The sequence below is a fragment of the Lutjanus erythropterus genome, chromosome 1, assembly GCF_056507025.1.
Source record: "Lutjanus erythropterus isolate fLutEry1 chromosome 1, fLutEry1.hap2, whole genome shotgun sequence".
Lineage (NCBI taxonomy): Eukaryota > Metazoa > Chordata > Actinopteri > Lutjaniformes > Lutjanidae > Lutjanus > Lutjanus erythropterus.
The window spans coordinates 37,361,621-37,383,746 of record NC_139317.1 but is presented as its reverse complement, the minus strand read 5'-3'; the positions used below and the strand labels follow the sequence as shown (position 1 = coordinate 37,383,746).

The 22,126-nt window shown below is 39.1% G+C and overlaps 1 protein-coding gene across 2 annotated transcripts in view; it reads left to right on the top strand.

Annotated features, from left to right (window-relative positions):
* The window catches only part of cskl (c-src tyrosine kinase-like), a 62,459-nt gene that overhangs the window by 23,975 nt on the left and 16,358 nt on the right, over positions 1-22,126 (top strand). For both annotated transcript variants that reach the window (XM_084721228.1, XM_084721236.1), the window contains exons 2-4: positions 7,766-7,849; positions 15,297-15,410; positions 16,831-16,943. In XM_084721228.1, coding sequence (XP_084577354.1) covers positions 7,835-7,849; positions 15,297-15,410; positions 16,831-16,943 — 242 coding nt within the window. In that variant the 5' untranslated portion in view covers positions 7,766-7,834. The remainder of the gene's footprint in view (positions 1-7,765; positions 7,850-15,296; positions 15,411-16,830; positions 16,944-22,126) is intronic.

Genomic DNA, 22,126 nt, shown 5'->3' with positions numbered 1-22,126 from the left:
TGTTCAATACAGTCCGTAGGGTGGACAAGTCTCTGTCTTAGTGTGTTGCTGGTCTACAAAATCAAGAGCCACATATTCATATCTGCTTCTGCTATTCAGATGTCAGCCTGTTGGTCTTGCACTATGCTGTGATTTAATGAAGACGCACTCTGGTTGGCCACAGACTTTCAATGGTTGTTTGGTTGCTGTGTGTGTTCCTTATTGTTAGACTTACAACTTATCGTTGGTTTGCACTTAAAGTGACCTTTTGAATTTCTTTTGATCAAGCTATATTTTTCATACACAGCTCAACACTGTTACTGGAAGTGAAAGTTTACCGTTTGAACAGCTGAGTGGTCAAGAGGATGTTTATCCTGTAATTAAAAAGTAACAATGCGTCTCCTGTCAAAAATAGACACCAGTACTCGTCCATGCTCACTAATTATAAGTGTCTGTCAGCCTCTACTGGATGTCTGTAATGTAAATCTGAACACTGAGAGAGGTAAATGCAAATGATGTTGAATATCAAACATGCCAACCTCAGTTTTGTACACACATCTGTATTTGCATTTTTCCCAACCAGGGGTATCATATTTGTTCCGTGTGTGCCACGGACACAGCCAGATTCGCCTCACACAGTACGTGTTCATCATTTGCTGCTGCAAACAGGCCTGCTGTCAAATACTTTACATATGGGGAAATGCGATGCAGCCACGAGTCATTTGTTGTTGACAGTTTCATGCTGTCCACTCTGCAGAGCCTCCAGCACTGTGACCGTTTTTTGTGAGCTTATACTGTATATTTGCATACCCAGTAGGTCACATTTCCATATTTTTCTCCCGGTTCTTTTGCTGCCAGTAAGCTCGACCATACAAACTTTGTGTGAGTCAAGGTTCGATACCCATAGCTGCACTGTACTTGTAATGCTGCCTTAAATCCTTTTGTAAGTGATAAGACATTGTTGTTGGGATATGTCATGATTAAAAATAGACAGTATGTATACTATTCTAAACATGGTTACAATAAGCCATCTGTAAATAAAGTTATATATTAATTTTGGTTGCTTGCAGAGGGAACTTGTTGTTCAGGCCTGTTTGTGTCCTCTCAGCTGTTGCCGAGCAGTCAGATCATACAGGAAGACAATCAGTCACAGACAGGTCTGTACAGACGCAGATGTTTATCTCTGTGTCTGCATCTGAAGTTGGTTTAACACTGTGGTTCTCATTTTCAAATCTGTTAGCCATAGAAACAAAAAAAGACCCAAATCTGATCTGACATTACTGTGGTCAGGTTGAACACTACTGTATGCATGTTCACATGTACACAAGGTTTTATTTAATTCCAGCTCCACCAATCTCTGCAACAGTGATCTAGATAAACAATAAATCGTGTTGGGCTGCATGATATGGCAAAAAAACAAAAAAAAACCCAACAACTTATTTTTAGATTATTTTTACAGATATTGCCATTGCAATATGATTCACAAATAGTGGGAATGTGACAGGTTATGGTCATGGTACATACATGAATACATAAAGAACTGGATACAGCATTGGAGACGGGAGACGTATTCACCATTTCACAGCCACTTCTTTCACAATGTAAGTCTTTTTGAGCAGCAATGACATGGTCATTAGACAGTTTGTCCACTATGGCAAATTGGCTTCAAAGCCCAATGCTCTTCCTTCAGGCTTGGGTTTGTACCAAACAAACAAGATTTATAGGCCAGGGCATCTCTGCAGCACTGGATTACTTCATTATAATGCTGTTTTATCACACATTTTTACTTTTATCACTTGGCTACATTACAATTTCATTAATGTTTAGATTAATTGTGCAGCCCTAGGATGAACACTGTCTTTTTTCCACATTGACATGTGCTCAAGATTTTATTTATTTCCAGCTCCACCAGTTTCTGAAAAAACTATGTAAATAAACAACAGACAGAAAATAACTCAAATGACATAGTTCATTAACCAAAGTACATGCACCAGTCATATCTTGTTCATGGTTGAATAAATGTGTGACTGCTGTTACTTGAATTACTGTTTACATGCACCTACCTTCCCATACTTGTAGCACATCCTCTGTGATCTCTGTATAAGAGTATGTGAGTAGCAGAAGGCTGAAAAAAAAAACTTGTGGCAAAATACATGTATTGATTTGAGGGAAGTGTTTCACCAGTGTCAAAAAGCTAATAATTTAGACTGGCATAAGTTTAGAAATTGCATTGTGAAAGAAAAGTTGCATTATAACAATTGTAAAATCTCTTAGTGTTTAGTTGTTTAAGTGCAGCATACAGAGCGCTTGTGAGGCATTATTTGACTAACCAGACTTGGAATTTGATGGGAATGTTGTTTACTGGTTAATGTACATAAGGCAGTCCCTTGTTGAATGTGATGGAAGCAATTGTGTAATGTTGGCTCAGTAAATTGAGTTTCCCTCAGCATAATGAATGGCATCCTGTTTAAACAGCCATATAGGCTATCTGGGCCAAGCTAAATTGTCACCCCAAGTAAAAGTAGACTTTTATAACCTCTGGTAGATGCCGTGCTAGTCGGACTGTAATCTGTGGATGGCCTTGGGCCTTCTTGGACTAGTCTTCTGTTTACATAACCCGAAGCTTTGCCACAGTACTTTCAGAAACTGACAACAGCAGTCTCATTTAGAGAAAGCTGACAGAGCAGTGATCAGCAGTGTCCAGTACAAACAACGTTGTGATTCTTGGGTTGAATGCCAGCTAATAAGAGCTGCACTAGAGTGGAAGCTAAATTGTAAATTGTGACTTGATACTAAAGCAGAATATATTAGCTGCATCACGTCACAAATCTGCTCCATTGACAAAGAAGTTTAGACTGATTTGTTCTGTTGTAAGGTGGTGATTTAAGCGTTTTCATCTAGATGAACTTGGTGTCATGGCAGTGCAAACAATTATGAATGGGTGAATGTGCTCATCATTGTCTGTACTGACAGTGGATCAAGTCGGCCTATCAGCCAATGTCATGACAGCTTGTCTGTCTGTGGTGTACTTTTACTCTTTTATTGTTTTTTTCTTTGTTTTTTATAAAATGTAAATAGACATCTAAATTGTAACAAATTACAACTACATAAAGTGAAGAGAAGCAAATTACAAAATGAGATGTATAATGAAAACTTTACTGCAAAAGAAACAGACATGACAGAGACTCAAATGTATCAGATGAATGACAGCATACCTTTCAAAAGAAACACATTTGTCAATTTCAAAGTTATTGATTGATCATCTGTAATTTAAACCTTTTAGTTTTTTAAAATCTCCCTTTCTCCCCTACCTGAAAAGTGAGTAATCTTTTCTTCACAATTATATCAATGGAGGTGGACACCTCTGACTGTCTTTGAGAGGACTTTTTAACAAGGTCAGGACACTTTAGACTGCAGACACAGGATTGCCATGCCATTACATTACATTGCTTTATTCTCAAAATATAATGAACATGCTTGGAATGAATGTCTTAGAGGCACAGTGCCATGAAAGATTAATGTGGTAAAACAATCACAGACATTAAGTAGGTGGTAGAACAACAGGACCCCACCTTCTCTTTAACATTTTTTTTTTCTACATTCATCAAACCAGTTCCAGAGAAGCAGGTTGCCGCACAAAGACATGCAGACCTTTTAATAGAACACAATACTAGTTAGAATGAAAATGGCACATGAGACACAAACAATAGTAATATTACTGTCATCTGGCAGAGGAAGCAGCGGCGTGGCACTCTGAGTGAGGCAACAGCAGCCTTTGATGTAGCACTTCCCAGTGTGTTGCCATGACACTGTCACCAGCAGCTCCTGTTGCACAGAAGGAGAGAATTAGGAGAAGGGGAGTGGAGAGGGAAGTCATTTCCACTTGTGTTTGGCACATCAGACTGGAGTGAAGCTGGAAGGAGCTAGAATACTTGATGTATACTCTGATGTCTGACCTAAACATATAAGGAGCCATGTAGCTGACTGTAGACTGTTTATTAAAAAGAGTCAAGTGATGGTATGAAGTACCAAAGCTGGTGTCAAGCTAGTCTTTGATCATGGGCAGGGAATACAAATTATTAGACTGTGTTTAGACCAACAAGACCATCGCAATAAAAAAAAAAGTAATGTAAGGCCAAGTGTCTACAAATAAATGCAGGGCAGTTGGCTCAACCATTGCAACTTGGGCTGCCCCCTACTAAAGATTTTCCCAGTCAACTTGTAGCCCTTATTTCAAGCCATTAGTTGACTACTTGTTGCTCATTTATGTTGGGCTTAGGGATTTTTTTCTTACCAGGGTGATAAAGCAATATATTCCTGCAGGATGTTATTTTACACAGACACCCTTAATAATTCTGTTTCATTGAACTTTATTAAAGAATGCTGTTATAAGTGAAGCATAGCTCCTTTAAGGAATATGGGAGGGTGCAATGTGTGTGCACAGCGTGCAAGTGGATGAAAGTGGGTGGCAAACTGTAGCATCATCAGCTTTGGTGTGATTGTATCTCTATCAGAAACTTTGTAATGCACCATGAACCGCAGCATATTTTTTTGGAAACATGGTAAAACAAATCCATAATTATAAATCCAACAGTGAATGTCCTTTTTTGTGATATTTTCTTTCCATCTTGAAAACAGTTATTCTTGTAGTTCTTGTTTCCCCATATGCCTTGGGTTGAGTCTGTCAACCAGTCAGAGGTTGTGTTGCTGACTTACGTGTGACAGCGCAGATCCGTACATGTATTAAAACATGCATGTGCTGATCCCAGCATGAAATTGACCCTTCAAAATAAAATTTGTGGTGATAACGGTAATGAGCTCAACCCTGTTGAGCTACATTTACGATATCAATTTTGTTATTTAAATATATATTTTTAGAGCACTAAGCGGGCTGCCTGTTAAATGTAACAGCAAAAGCTTTAATAATTCTGAATGTGTCAAAAGAAGAGAAAGGATCCACGTTGTAACAATCTTAATACTTTCATCCCAGCCCTAATGGCAAGGCACAACACAGTTTTCTTTTTTCTGCAACTGCAGAGAAATTAAAACTTGGTTAACTAACACTCCTGTCACCACCTAAGTGACCACCTAACCACCAGTTTAGTCAATTATTTGGGGGGAAGTTCTAGTTGCCACTATGCAGGGTTACATCAGGCAGAAGGGCTTTTCATCCAGTCCAAGCCAGTCCAATTGATGCAAGCCCACACACCAGGTAAAATACCTTGTGTGATATAGCATTGCAGGTTTTCTACTTGAATGACAAGCATTGAAACAGAGGAGCAGCAACTGATGCAGCAATAACTTTCCAGAGTTGTAAAATCCTGTTTAAAGGGATATAAACTGTTGTGGACCATTTTGGAATCAGATAAGCCTTGAAACTGGACTTCCTGGCTCCTATTTTGTCTTCTGACCAGTAACCGTAACAACATGCCCAAACACACGTAGCCCAGCAGTGCCATTTTTGGTCTGCACACAGCCTCAGGTTTCTGCATGGGTATTCAGCAAGGGCGGTGTTGCACTGTACAGTAGCACAACACCTGGAGGAGTAGTACTATTCACACCTTCTCTCCCAAAATCAAACTTGTATGCTATCACAATGAATTCAATTTCAGTTTTGGTGTTAGAATCTTATTCTTGGCACCGAAGCATACACGGCGGCGCTGCTCTACAGTCTGCTGTAGAAAATTGAACTAAAGAAGAACTCTTTTCACTCCCAGCCTTTACCGAACACCACTTGACTACCTTAAGGAGAGCGATGTGAGCAGTGTGATGCTGAAGCTCTTCAATAGCTCGAAGGCATTCCTCAGCACTGGAGAGAGATAAGAATAGCACTCACTTGTCTCTCCTCTATTGGCTCACCAGTGTGGCTGTGGGTTGGTGAGCCACGCTGCTCTGTTCCAGCAGCGCTGCTCTAGACGTAAAGAATGGCAAAGGGAAAGAAGCGGGTGCCCTCTGGGCGCAGCAGACCAGCCTGGCCTTGGATATATTTGGCTCTGTCAGTTTGCATACAGATCTGCAATGGTCTGCAATTAGGCTGTTTCCTGTTTCAACACAGGATATGGCAGCGCTGTGAAGCTTGGCCATAGATGCTCTCAGGGAGCAGGCTAGCCAGTAACCAGGCCCACTGAAGGAGATGCACCATTTTCATGGCTCTAAAATTACACAGAGCACTAAGTTACTTTGTAAATGGAGAACAACTTGCTTACACTCAGTGGACAAAATGTTACTTTCCATGAAACAGACCGATTCAGAGTGAAAGTTGGCGCCTCAGTTATTTTATCTGACACAGAGGGAAAATCAGAGGAAGGGGAGATGTTACAGAGCACGTTTTTAGCTGGAATTTTTGAGCTTTGATTTTTACTCAAGTTGTTTTGTGCTGCTTTCTGTTCATGGATCTACTTTGACATGACTCCATGAAGAGTCGCAGTAGTCAGTCTGAAGCGAGGCAGTGACCAGAATGCCCATGCTCACATTGGACTCCAACTACAGCCCCTCCCTATCTCGTCCGAAGCACTGGAAAATATGCGTCAGCTACTTCCTCCTTCTCCCTCCCGATTTCAACTTCCTGTTCTCTGGGCTGGTCGGAAGTGAGATGCTTTGAATGGAGGCTACTGCGGGAGGTCGTATTCAGTTATTGTTACAACCTCAAACTATTGTAATATTTAGTATGCTGTCACTGATTTAGTACTGTCAGTAAAGATAAAAAATCCTGCCAGGGCTCAGCCACACACTTTGACACGCATGCTCTTCTAGGCGCAGACACCCATCCACACGGGGAATCTTTTTGCAAATTGAGACACAGATGTAGGTTACATTTTTTCATCACTTACAGTTTGTCTTCACATCCTTTCTCCCTTTCCCCCCACATGTCTCTCTGTGCAGCTCATTCTCTCCTTTCTGTCACTGTATCAAGGTCACCTTTAAAAGACTAGTAATTGGCTGCAAAGATGCTCGACAGACTTGGCTAATACCAGAGAGCTGCCTGCCACTCATTTACGAATCTCAGTTTTTGCATCCAATCTGAATAATATCACTAAAAAATATAGAGAATTAGAGTTAGTAAGTCACCTTTCTTACATCACTGGCTTCTGTGCACTTCATATGCACAGTTAAGACAGTTTAATGTGACACCACTGGCTCCTAAACTGAAGGACGGGGACTTTATTATTTTCTAAATGGAGCACATTTTAACTATTCCACATACTTGCAGATGTGTTTGCTCACCTTTATGTCCTGGCTCTGTAATACTGTCTCCTACCACCTTTCCTTTGCATGCAAACATGTGTAAGTGTAAAAGTTCCACTGATGATCATGGTTCACTTATATGATGTCATCATTTAAACACTCTCTACACCACTGCTACAACCAAATTCATTCCCTGTTACACAATATCTGCAAGTTTTCTGTTTGTACCAGTTATACCAACCACTCCAACTGTAAAAGAAGAATATATAAGTGCAAAACTTTAAGGTCATTTGAAGATCAAACACCTGAAATGGTCATTCTTCTGCTTGTCTGGTTTTTAAGTTGAGCTTCACTGTGACTCGCTTTCTGTGGACTTGCACCTGTCCATGTTAGCAGTGTGTACACTTATTAAGATATTAAAATAAGGACTGTGATGTTTGTCAGCTGAGATCTTTCTGCTCTTACATACACGTCTTGCAATCAGTGATCATTATCTGTAGTGTAGTGCCCCAACAAATCTTCCAATTTCAGAATATAGTTAGCATTTAGTCTAAAACAGATTATTGATTGTACCCCAATGCTTTTCTCTTCTTTCTTACAGCTCTGATGGTACTAGCTGAACAGTGACCGCTACCTGCCTGAGGACACCTGCTGCCCAATTCCATTCATCATGTCTGGGATGCATGTAAGTGAAACACACAATGCATTATTCATTTTTCTGTTTTTTCATATTTGCTGACCCAGTGTGTAGGTGCACAGGTGCACAAACACCTTTTAAACACTACCCTCTCTACATTTCATACATCAACACTCGGCAGCATCTGCTCTTGGTGGCCTCTGATGGCCACACCAGCACAAAGAAGTCCATTCTTACAAGATGCCCATCTTGGTGATAGTTGTAGGGAATGTGTTTTTAGCTGTGATTCTGCAGCTTCTTCTCAATTTTAATTATTTTACTTTTAAGTTTAGTTTAGTAACTAACAGTGATGTAAGAAAATATTACAACAAAAAGCTTTGCTAGTATTCATTTTGTAGTATCTTAATCTTAATATATTCATCAGAGATTATAAGAATAAGAATATTGAAACAGTATTTTAAATAAACTATCTCAAGTTTCCTAAAGTGTTTATGGTAAAGGAATAAATACATATTCTACCATTACTCACATCACAAGTTATTGCGGATAAGAGGGTCACCTTTATAAAAGCTTTACATGTAAACATCGTGCAGTTTGGTCTAAGGACAGTTGAAAAAGCAGTTCAGATGGTCCTTCCTGCTTACAGTGGTGACTCCATAACCAGTATGATCTTGATAATTATCCTCCCTTTATCAAAACTCTCCATGTTGTCTTCAGTTCTAACATCATTCGTGTCTCCCTGGAGGTTAATATTCTCAGCACCAGCTGTCACATTTTATTAGCGTTGTTTTAATGTCAGTGGTAATGTTCCCTCTCAGGTCTTCGATAAAAACAACCGCAACACCTTTTCTTGATCTGCTGAATGTTTTTTGACACTGTCGATCATTGTGTCTATTTTTTTTTTTTTTGTCAAACTGCTGTTTCCAACCTTAAGATTTAATTTTAAGAGTCCATTGTTTGGTCCTGCCTCTGTGGTGTCATCTGTAACTTTTAAAAATCAAAGCTTCTTGAGTAACTACGAAGCTGTAATTCACACCTCATTTCATTTACATGAAGTCACACTCAGCTACTTCACAGATAACACAGAGTAGAAAGGAAGGTAGCAGGTAAAAAGGTGCATTGTGGAAGTAGCTGTAACTAATGATTATTTCCAGACAGTAGTTTTTTAAATGAATTGCTAGATCTAAATAATACACAAAATAGTGTAAAAAATGTCATCACTGTTTCAATGTGACATATTAAAATCCCTTGTTTTTCAAACTAACGATCCAAAATCAAAACATATTCAGTTTATAATGATATAAAACAGAATGTAAAACACATGTCAGAATCTGGAGGCAGAGAATTATTGGCATTTTTGCTTGCTAATTAATTCTAAAAATTGCTGGTTATTCATTTTCTCAATTTATTAACTGACTAATTGTAAGCAGTATCACCATAGATACAGAGGATAGGAAAAAAAGTACCTTGATATATACTGTTGGTGACCAACATTGAAATTATACTGTGATATAATTCTGGTCACCTTCTGGTCATACTGCCTGACCTTAATACCTTCTTGTAATATGTGTAATTTTCACTGAGACTACTGGACTGAATAACACGCACACACATACACAAATGAGAGCAGCACGAACACATAAGTCGTAAGGGAATCTGTGCTGGTCCCTGAGGTGCTGAACTAAACCCATATCTGCAGTAATGTATTAATGCACATAGCTGGCGCACACACACATCCATCAAAGTGTCGGGCTCAGTTTTAGTGGTTTCATATTACCTGGCTGTCTCAGTGGTTTAACTAATGCCTCTCAAGTGCTGGCTTCAGAGGAGGATTACTTTCTCTCCTTCATCCCCTGCCTTCACATGTCCCTATTGATCCGTGTTGTTTTTATCTGTCAGACCACACTCCCTCTATACAGTCCAGTGAAAATACTCCAGAAGATCACCTTTTCCACTTCTTATGGAAGTTTAATCACATAAATGAGAGAATTTGCATGAGTCAGGTTGTGATATACACATTTTATTTATTTTTCTCATGCGTTATTTCTTAATGGCTTTTTGAAGTTTTGATTATGTTTATGACAGTAAGTCTAAGGTGTAATTAATAATGCATGTTATAATGCTGCAATCAATAACCATGTCAGATTACTCAGCATATACGAGCCTCTGGACCCTGACAGAAAACTCTGGTTTATATCAACATAAGTGCATTATGGATTCAGTGTGAATCTGGCTGAAGATTGATTGTTTGTAGAACTACACAGTGGATTTCTGTAGGCCAAGAGGTCACAAAATGTTCTTGACACAGAATATTTTGAGGGGCACTAGAGTGACCTATTGGTATTCTTACCAGCCTGTGACCAAAAGGTCAAATATTCAATAAGTGTCAGTGGAAAAAAATCCCTTATATAAGTGAATACAGTAAACCACCAAACTGACTTGTAGGTCACTCAGGAACTGAATTACATGGCAAGCAGTAACAACACATTAGTATTACGCCATTCTAAAAGTCATCACATCCTAGTAAAAATGCTGATTAGTGGCATTTTCCTTTTGGAAAACATAGCAGGGCTTGAAATTAACTTTTTTCTTTTATTCACAGTTTTCATTTTCTTTAAGTCATTAATTGAGTTATTGTTTCTCATTTATTTCTAACTATTTGATCAGCAAATACAAATACAAACTTGTGCATTTCAGGGTAAAAACTTTTTGGAAATACTTATTTTAAACACCACTGTGCCAGTGTCGCCTGTATTTTTTTTAATTTGAACACCTAACAATGAAATAACAAATTCATGATGCATTAATATAATAATTACTAGGGCTGTCAAAGTTAATGTGTTAATAATGTATTAACACAAATTCCTTTTAATGCCACTATGTTTTTTTAACGCGCGATTAATGCACGTTCTGGTATATTGGCCTGACCAATAGCTTGAATCAGAAGCGAGCTTCAGTGTCACCCAACAATATAAACAGGCTTATCTGTTTAGGCAACTGGCTCAATGCAAATAAACATAATTATTGGAGGGAGATGAGCGAGTGCTGGTCGAGCTGCAGCTCCACTTGAAACCAGGTAAAAATAAAAATAAGTCAGACCCACAGCAGAGAGAGAGGGAGGAAGTGTGTGAATATGGACAGAGGTGTCAACTGGATCTAAAAACATTTTATGATCATGAATCATAATGTTACCGTACACTTCTGTGGTGTGAATTTTTTTTTTTTACTCCAAGTCCAGTTTGTGTACTTTTAAATACATAATTACTTCATGCTGATTGATCATAACTGTAAGGGAGGAGAGACAAGCTGCGGAGGGAGGGAGGGGGAGTGAGTGAGTGAAGTGCCGACCGATAAAAAACTTTATTGATCATAAATCCTGATGTTACTGTACAGTTCTGTGGTTTAAACTATAGATTTAAAAATCTATCTCTGTAAAGACCAAACTGGCAGACGCTTTTCTCCTCCACAAAACATTTGTCACTGCGCTGCATTATTGTAAGTCACGATGAAGAGTCCAGATGCTATATCTCCTCTTCATCTCCTCAGTGTGTCGGGGTGCAGTTTGCTGTTTACTGTGGTCTAAAACATCCTCACTGATATAAACTGTCAGAGTGACACTGATGTAAATGATCCTGCTGCCTTCATACAAAAACATGAATATCGCGCACCATTTCATCATGTAGACTGAGCAGAATAAAGGTAAGGACTTTTCTCCTCAGAGGACAATATTTTATTCAAGAAATAATCTGTTATTAACAATGATAATACTAAAGACATAATTGCATATAAATAGTAACCTTTTCCTAAAATACAGCTGGTCATTTGGTGTTTGAATTTTAAATCTGAAGCCTGCAGTGAACCATAGAAGCTACAATTGACTTTTCTATTGAAGCTTTCAGTGCATTTTGGCCTTAATGATAAATTGAGCAGGTCAGTATGCTCATCTGTGTCTGATGAACTTGGGTTTGTCATGTTATTATTTGAACATATTTTTTTATGTCAGTTGTAGTGCCTTTGAGGGTTTCTGGACAATATTTATCATTGTTTTTAGTTAATGTATTTTATTTAATAAAGGAATATTTAAATTACATTTTAAACATTTGAAAAATATCCCTTTAAGGTACATTTTGAACAAATAAAAAAATGTGTGATTAATTTGTGATTAATTGTGATTAACTACAGTCATGTGATTAATTGCAATTAAATATTTTAATTGATTGATAGCACTAATAATTACATTTGTAAAGATAAAGTTTCTCTACAGTTTGAGACACTGCATCTTTGTGTCCCAGGTCCTATTTTTATTATCCACGGGACAGCAGGATATTTTTAATTTCAAGCTTTGTAGCACACACAGTGAAAACCCTACTGTACGCTGGCTCTAAAATATCTGACTGCAACTTCAGGTTAAATGTAGCCCACGCTTTTCTCCCCCAGTTGCTTTGTGTGTTGAACCAGGCTGCATCTAAAATTATTAAAGATCCTCAAGGAAATACATTCTATCCAGCAAATTCGGTATTCATAAATAAAGTCCTTTGGTTCAAGTGACCAAATTAATAACAGTGAGGAGCAAGATTTTTTTGTATCTGCATCTCCCTCAGTCGCAGTCTTCTCCAGCGGTCCAAACTCATTATGTAGTATTGGCTGAGACAGCATCGGTCACATTCAGCCGTAGCTTGTGTTGTCAGGAATAAAGCAGCATGTACAAGGAGCCTCTCACTCACACCTGCTGCTTTGTACTCTGGCTTTCTCATTTCATCTCATTCACTCTATTGTGGAGCATTTTTGATCACACCGCTGTGCTGATCTAACAGTGCAAAACTGAATACACTAAGCATCTGTACCCTTGCTGGCATTTTAAATTTATATTTTAGGTGTGCAGCTGCCACTTTTACAGCATTCACAGTGACTGACATTGAATGCAACTAGCTCTTCAAGAATAATTTAGAAGAGTAAATTCTGAGGCAGCAACTGTGATATAAACATTTTTTATTAATATGTGCCAGAGAACTGACAATATATTTCACAGGATTATTTTATTTTTTGTAAGATGCTGCAAACCCAAACAGAAATTGTTCAATTAATGTCCAAAGCATTGTGAGATAGGTTTCATTTATTAATTTTGCATACCTGTTGATGTCTTTTGAGGGTCCACATAGAGGCTAAAGTCTGTCCCAGCAATTACTTTGGACAGGTCAGCATTAGGGATGAGCTGATTAATTGTTTGATTCATTTTTTAGGAAAAAAGGCAGAATTCTCTGATACCCGCTTCTTAGATGTCAATATTTTCTGGTGTCTTTAGTCCTCTATGACAGTGAACTGAATATCTTTGGGTTTTGGACAAAACAAGAAATTTTAGGTCATCATGGTGGGCTTTGGAAAAGAGTGACCAACATTTTTTATAATTTTGTGACATTTTATAGAAACAAGTAATGGATCAGTTGACAGGTTAACTGACAAAGAAAATAATCGTTAGTTGCAGGTTTGAAAGTGGACAAGAAAGCTGAAACAAATTTTGTATGTAGATTTTACATTTTCACCTCATATAACCTGAAGACAATATTGAGGTAAACTGCAAATTTAGCATATTTTACCTATTATGTAGGTTCTATAACAATAATTTGGGGGAATAAAATGACCTTTAAACCTTTATTTTGGCTTCACAGTTTCTCATCCAGCCTGAAAACTTAAAGCTTTTTTTTCCCCTCAACATCACTGCCTCTGTAGTTACTGCACGCTGCCTTTTGTAAGGCGGTGCAGTCTCATCAACCTTTTGCCAAGATTCATATAGCCACCTTGGGGGGTATTAGTTGCTGACTTTGAAGTGGGTGATGTTAGCATGCATATGCACATATAGATAATTGCCAAGGATCTATGCCACAATTTAATTGTTAAGATATTCATCACAAGTGTTTTGAAAATGCTGGCTGAAGTTTGTAGTGGTAATAAGTGCATATTACCGCTATGACGCCTCTAGCCATGTTAGATTATGTAATTTTGTTTTCACCAATTAGCAAGCTGTGGTGGCATATGTGTGAAATCACAAAAGCCTCCTGTCAACATCCATTTAAACCTCTGCTTTGTTTGAACACCTGTTATTAGTTACATTTGTGTTATTAATTGATTTCTTGTACCTTTTTAAAGTTTTAAAGTTAAACTGAGTGTACAAGATAAACACATTCACAGCAGACAATTCAATTCACAGCAGCCACTTTGACATGAAGTAGGGTAAACACAGGTGTTACCAGTGATACTAATGAACCTAATGTTTAAATCAACAACATACACTGATCAGGCGTAACATTATGACCACTGACAGGTAAAGTGAATAACACTGACTGTCTCTTCATCATGGCACCTGTTAGTGGGTGGGATGTATTGGCAGCAAGTGAACATTTTGTCCTCAAAGCTGATGTGTTAGAAGCAAAAAAGCTCTTGTGGGGTGTTCCTGCTCTGCAGTGGTCAGTATCTATCAGAAGCGGTCCAAGGAAGGAACAGTGGTGAACCAGCAACAGGGTCATGGGCAGCCAAGGTTCATTGATGCACGTGGGGAGCGAAGGCTGGCCCATGTGGTCCGATCCAACAGACGAGCTACTGTTGTTCAGAGTGCTCAAAAGTTAATGCTGCTTCTGATAGAAAGGTATCAGAATACACAGTGCATCACAGTTTGTTGTGTATGGAGCTGCATAGCCGCAGACCAGTCGGGGTGCCCATGTTGACCCCTGTGCACCACCGAAAGTGCCAACAATGGGCAAGTGAGCATCAGAACTGGACCATAGAGCAATGGAAGATGGTGGCCTGGTCTGATGAATCACGTTTTCTTCTACATCACGTGGCTGGCTAGGTGCGTGTGCATCGCTTACCTGGGGAACACATGGCACCAGGATGCACTATGGGAAGAAGGCAAACTGGCAGAGGCAGTGTGATGCTTTGGACAATGTTCTGCTGGTAAACCTTGGGTCCTGCCATCCATGTGGATGTTACTTTGACACATATCACCTACCTAAGCATTGTTGCAGACCATGTACACCCTTTCATGGAAACGGTATTCCCTGATGGCTGTGGCCTCTTTCAGCAGGATAATACTCCATGACACAAAGCAAAAATAGTTCAGGAATGGTTTGAGGAGCACAATGAGTTTGTTGACTTGGCCTCCAAATTCCCCAGATCTCAATCCAATTGAGCATCTCTGTGATGTGCTGGACAAACAAGTCCAATCCATGGAGGCCGCACCTCACAACTTACAGGACTTAAAGGATCTGCTGCCAACATCTTGGTGCCAGATATCACTGCACACCTTCAGAGGGCTAGTGGAGTCCATGCCTTGATGGGTCAGGGTGTTGCTGTCAGGCTCTGGTGTGGTTCAGTCATTGTTACCTCAAGTTGTGCATCTATCATCTATCATGTCATGAATAGCTCAGTTCATCCCCTCATACTAGCCTGAGTTCATTATTACATCATTAACGGTTCTTCCTCTCTGTCCCGTGTGATGCAGGCACCATGGTCGACTGGCACAGAGTGTGTAGCCAAGTACAACTTCCAGACTGCCAATGAACAGGACCTGCCCTTCTGTAAAGGAGATGTACTGACCATTATCGGAGTTACCAGGGTAAGTATATATGTATATATCATAAATGTTTTACTACATAAGCCCTCAAAGCTGCTATCATGGCCGAATGAGTTAATTGTGGAAAAGCTTTTTAATTTACTTCTTCATGGAGGTGTATATGAATATATTTTATAAGTTTTATTTCCCAGTTACTGATCTTGTACTAAATATCGACATTTTACAATTGCAATATTGAACAAAATACACAGAAGTTAACTGAAGGAAAAAAAAAGTTGATGGTGCAGGATACGACTGTCGGCTTCAATCTACTGGACTGTCACACAGAAAGTACCATTCTCAGTCCACTTAATTAAAATGAATTAAAGCCATGACGCCCTCAGAAGGCTCAATACTTGTTTCTGCTTTCCCACAACCCACCTCTACACCAGCACAGCTAAAGTTGTCTCCACTATTCCTCACATTCCAAACCTTAGTTAATGTTTGAGAAATTAACTGTTAGTATTAATGATGACAGACTAAGGGGATAACTTCTTCTTCCAACTTGAAATAGCCAAAGCAGCAATTTCATGTTACTGAATGTTTCAGTAAGAAATAACTGACTCCTGTATTTAAGATTGATATTCATATTTTTTGGCAAATTATGAGCCAATAGTAGTAGTTTATAGTTAAAGTGGGATACTAAAACACAGCCAAATAGTTTCCCCCTAATGCTGATATCCTGTATGTCGACACAAAACAAACAGCTGCGTAATACATTAAATTGGTTTGCAAAAAACCTGAGATGCCATTGAACCTAATTCCATCTAATAGATTTGTAGCCCCTGTCAGAGGGGTTTCCTTTTAGCTAGAGGCACTCTCTTGCTCCCATCAGTGCTTCAGATATATAGCCGACCTCACTGCCTGCATCCATTCTCCACTGTGTGTAGAGGACTGTAGGTTTCTAACCCCGCTGCTTCGCCTGCTACCACCTCAGAGTGTTTCCTGAGGGAAAAGAGGGACAGAAATTCTCCTCTCCTACAGAATGACTTTTTAGCATTCCTTGATTAGTCCAGTTTATAATTTATTGATGTTTCATGTGATAGGACAGATACAGTATGAATAGCTGAAAACAGATATTTGATGCACACATCATAGTATTTATAAGGATTGCTAATTTGGAACACCTATCCCCAGAAGGGCTTTTATGAAAATAAGAGATTCAAACAGTGAGGAAAAAACATGTTAAACTGAATACTTATGTAAAAACTGAGGACAGCGAAACAATAAAGCATACAGTGAAAGAAATTACATTTAAAATGTAGACATGAGTACATGTTTGTTGCTGAATTAACCAGGATTTGGAATCTCCCTTAAAAAAAACAAGTTAGCAGTAGATTTCAAGTGATCGGGTAGCAAGTTCCAAGACTGTCCTTTCACTCAGTCATTAAAAGTCATGTTGTTGTGTGTTTGGCTGTTTCAGGATCCAAACTGGTACAGAGCGAGGAACCAAGTGGGCAGAGAGGGCACCATCCCAGCTAACTATGTCCAGAAAAGGGAAGGAGTCAAGTCAGGAGGGAAACTAAGTCTTATGCCGTAAGTAACAGAGAAGTAATGGAGGGGAAACCCATCATAACAGTGTGTGACTGAATTAATGTCTCATGTATTTATACACAGACAGACTCAAACTTTGTTTTATATACAAAGAAGGAAAATTATGATACATACTGTCAAAGTATAGTACAAGAACATGGCATTATGCTGCAGTAATGTCTTCTACGTGTTTGCCACATGTGCTCTCTTCCCTTCTTAAGTGTGTGAACAAGTTGTTGCCCCCCCCCGTTCACTTCTGCTCCCTGCAGCGAGGGAAAATGCAGTGTTGATTTCAAAAGTCAGGCAAAACATCAAAAGATGGAAATTCCATCTCTTACAATCTTTTTGGTTTGTACCGCGTCTTCTCTTGTCTGTATCTGTCTGCCTGCTACAGAGGCCAGGACCAGCTGCGCACAGCATTTGAATCAGTCTCTTTGAAACTGCAGCTATTTCAAAAAGAGGAAAACATAACGAGGGGCATATGCAAATGAAACAAGACAGGAAAGCTGAGAGCATACAGGCTGCTACAGTCTCATCACATAGCTATGAGATGTTGTCATGAAAGCCAAAGCTTTTTTGTTTGTATCCCTCCAGTGCTGATAAACAAGAGTTAAACCTTTACAGATTAGTAGAAAGTTTTTAATTTCAGCATGAAGTGAGGAAATGTAGGATTATAAGAAGAGGGTAGTCACTCTGCTGGGAGAAGTTATATACTGTGAGACATGTTCCACTATCAACTATGGTGAAATGAATCAACCAGTCTTCATGAGGTTAGACCCAATCTTTAAAGGACCAGTGTAAGGATGTTTTCATTTGTGCATAATGACCTGAAAATAAAAGTCACTGTGTTTTTCTTACCTTAGAATGAGCCGTTTACATCTACAGATGCCGCCATGTTGCACCACTTACAGTAGTACTCCTACTACTGTAGCCCAGAACAGGTGCAGGCTCTTTGAATACTGGTCCCTAAATACTGCACATGGGTCCTTTAATCAGCTTTAAATAACATCAGTTAGCAATTAGCTACTTTAGCAACAATTAAAACTATCTGTCCATCAGGATAAATGTCCTACAAGGGGATGTCTCTCACTGACTGAGACCAATTCGATACACATCTCGATACATGTTAGCTAAAGATTACATTCAGTATGGTTCAGCCTTGTCACGATGCAATACGATACAATGTAATATGTGAATCTAACATTTTGTTTCTGTTAATGCTATGTTTGGAAAGCACTATTAGTTGCAAGAAGAAATCATGCTAGTTTTACTAAATTCAGTAACAGGAGAGACAGAGAGAAGGAAACATTACAGTGGCATTTACATCATATTAGGAATCTTATTTGTAAATGAGATACTGTAGCCAAAATGAGAATCTGTGAACAATCTTTAAAACTGATTAAAATGCACTTCTGCAGTAATATTATATGCTACTCTGTTTCATGTGAAGATTGCTGCGGCTTTGATTGAAGTTGACCGTATTAAGGAAGTGGGGTGTGGAGGAGCAGTGTTGCTGTTCTTCCACACGCCAATGACATAAGATCTCTGTGGGTTGGGAGACGCGTGGCTCTGTACACAGCTGTCAGGCACATTTTGCATAAATGATTGGTAGCAGTGCTTTTCATCTTTCTTATAAAACACAAACTTATTCCACACATGCACATTATGAAAGTGTGGTGATATGATGCAGTTTGATGTCAGTTCTTTCACTGTCTGTTTTGAGGAAATGAAATGAGAGACAGGAGAGGCAGAGGGAAGCACTTGTTTTGCGTGAGTGAGCAAGCAGGTGTCCAGCGAGAGAAGTGCAGGAAGAAAAAGGGGAAAGAGAAAACAGAAAAGTTACAGCAACAGTTCTTTGATGCCAAAAATGAAACATGTGCATCCTAATGGGATGAATAGATACACTCGTGCTGCATTGATTGACACATGGCTTGACAATTTATGGGGCTTTCTTGTGGCTAAGATGAGCCATCCTTGCATTATAATCCCAGGTGGACATCCATAAACCCTAAAGGAAGCTTGCTCTGTTCAGATACAGAGACCAGTCAGAGGATCAAACTTTTAGACAGTCATTATCTTGGGAGTCTTTGGTTCAGCAGTGCGTATAGAGGTGGAGGTACAGTATGTCACAGTAACATCAGCAGGAAACATTTAAATAGACTTTTGACCCTCTTTGTCTCGCTTCATCTGCTGCTGAAAGCTTTAACCTCTCGTTGTGCCACCACTCATACTGCCTGTCCACACTATTCTGAACATGGTCACAGGGTCATCCAGCTCTGCCATGCTGATATGTGTGTGTGTGTGTGTGTGTGTGTGTGTGTGTGTGTGTGTGTGTGTGTGTGTGTGTGTGTGTGTGTGTGTGTGTGTGTGTGTGTGTGTGTGTGTGTGTGTGTGTGTGTGTGGTCTGAAGAGGCCCAATGGTAACTCTAAATTAGCCCTGTGCAACTGTGAGGGCTTTACAAACCCACAACAACAACACAAAATACTGAACTCCACTAGTAACTCCTATATTGTTTTAACTCTGATGGTCAGTTGATGGCCATGTAATTATTCCTGTAGTCCTGTAGACAAATAGTTATTTTTCCACTTTATTATGGCAGTTTCCAAATTTTTGTCACAATATGTTTCTCATCACCATTTATCTTTGTTTGAGAGAAATTTTACTTTGATTTCACTTAAAGTGGTGGTTCCCATCCTTCTTCCTTAAGGATTCCTTTGTCTGTCATTTAATAAACTGGACACCTCTGACTGAACTACATATTATTTCAGTGCATTATAACAACTGCACAGAATAACTACGGTAATAAACTGTATAATTAACCTAAATTGTGAATTCAATATGATGTAGATGTAGAATATTTGTGTAAAATGAATGATTTGGATGAATTTTGAGCTGGTTATTGTAGTGAATATTGCAACAGGGACTAGTTTTACTATTGTTTTAGGTATTTTTTATACAATTCCATCTGTATTATGTATGCTTAGTTTTATTTTTGGTGGTCACACATGCTTCTTTTTTGAGAAATTCAGTGGTTTATTCTCACCGACACTGCCATTTTCTATTAGCACTTCCTCTAATTCTATCTTAAATATTAATGTATACCACAAAATTCCACAGAAATTAATTCTTGAAGGCCTCAATGACCCCCCATGAAACCTGGAGGATGGGAACCAGTGACTTAAAGGAATGATTAGAGTTCCAAATATTTTACATGGTAACACTTGCTGACCTCACATCCTTACTGCTGCCTTTGAGATCACTGCATAGTTAAGAGGGTTTTTGAAACACTCAAGTCATCAGAAGTCATTGAACCATTAGCTGTAACCAACAGGGACTTGTTGATTTTTTTTGTGTGAATCACTAACAGATGTCTCTGAGAAGACCTCTCCCTCTCCTCTGGCTTACATAAGGGTTCAGCTGTGGTCTTCTGTCCCCTCTCTCACCCTGACCCCTTGATACTTATATACAGTCCTGGCATCTAGCGGCTTGCTCTCTCTGCTGTCCCCATGTGGCAGACATCTGCGACACAGGACAGCACCACCCTCTAATGGAGGCTAGGTGCTGTCCTGCTTCCTCCTTCCCTGATGTCCCCACCAAGTTGTTTACTGCATTTTTGTGTTGTTGTTTTTTTTTATTTCAGTATGATGTAATGTATGAACACTGCAGTTAATTGCCATGGACAGAATAGCTAGTGTGTGTCCACCAAAGGGCTATGTGTGTCTCTGGGCCATCCACGCTTGGCGCCCGCTCTCGGATTAGTGGGAGTTAAGGAGCTGCTGTCCATTGGAGAAGCTGCCTGCACTGATCTAATCAACTCAACCCATATTAAGCTGCTTTGCCACAAGGGCCTCTGCTGTCTGAGGAGCCCAAGTACGAAGAAGAGGAGGAGGGAGTGACGGAGGCAGTCACAGGAAAACAGGCTAAATCAATTATAGCTGTTGATTACCACCCATTCACCAGCCAAGACAGATAGAGATACCCCTGTGGGCTGCCACTGTTTGCCGCTAATACAACCTTTCACACGAGGAGTGACATGGATCGATGGGATACGGTGCCGGGATGGTAGCGTATTTAAGCTGATGACCAGAGAGAAGTGATGGCAAAATTCTGAACTCTTACAATGACAGCTCAGACTTTGCCAAAGTCAAACTGTATTTTATTGGAAAATCTAAGATAAATTGCACATAAACGTTTGCAGATTACATGTAACTAATTTCAGGTTTCCTACGTAGTATGAACAGTATTGAATTTGAGTTGAATAATTTCCAGGTCTGGATAAGTATGGAAAAAAGAAAAGTTTATTGTTCCCATGGACACAGTGACTAAAGAAAGCTGCATACAACACGAAAATTAAATGACTTAACTTGATTAAAGTATTTTTCAGTTCTATAAAAGATGGTGGAAACATTAAGCAAATATTTTTAATTCAATTTAGGGAAAATAATATCAAGAATGGGTAGCACCAGTTAGTTAACTTCCTCTTTGAGCAGAGTTGGAGTGGCCACAATGGATAGGTAGGTTTACTGAGGGCTTGGTGGATAATCTAGGCCTGGACGATATAACTGAAAAACATATCATGATGGTAAAGTTTCATATCAGTCGATACAGATAATTACTGATTATCTAGGTGACTGATGACATGCTGTTTACTCCAAGGGATGGAAGCATGTAAGGTGACAAAGTGAGTAATATCACAATATTTTTGACCAATACCTTGGTATTGCAGTAATACTGAAGGGGTGACTATTGGTGCTTTTACTAAATTTTCATACAATGAGATTTTTTGGTAATCAATCATCAGTAATGTGGATATAAAGGCAGATAGACAAAGTTCAAGAAAAATTCCATCACATGACTCTATGCAGCCTTTAAAACCAGGAAAAGACAACACTTATGCCCCATCATGATATAACAGTATACAAAATCTATCACAATACCTTGACTCACATCACAATACAATATGATACCGCTGGTTTGCTAAGGTTTCCAAATGGGAAAAAAAAACGGCTAGATGCAAACTTTCTGCAAAGTCATTCAACATCTCCAACATGGGGAATGCAACAGTTGTATGTCATATGCAAGGGCAAAAACACAGTCTTGTCACAATATCTTCTGCTCCCACAGTTACTTTTTTTTTTTGGTCCAACCCAACATGAGCCTGTAAAAGTATGTGATTTTGAAATTG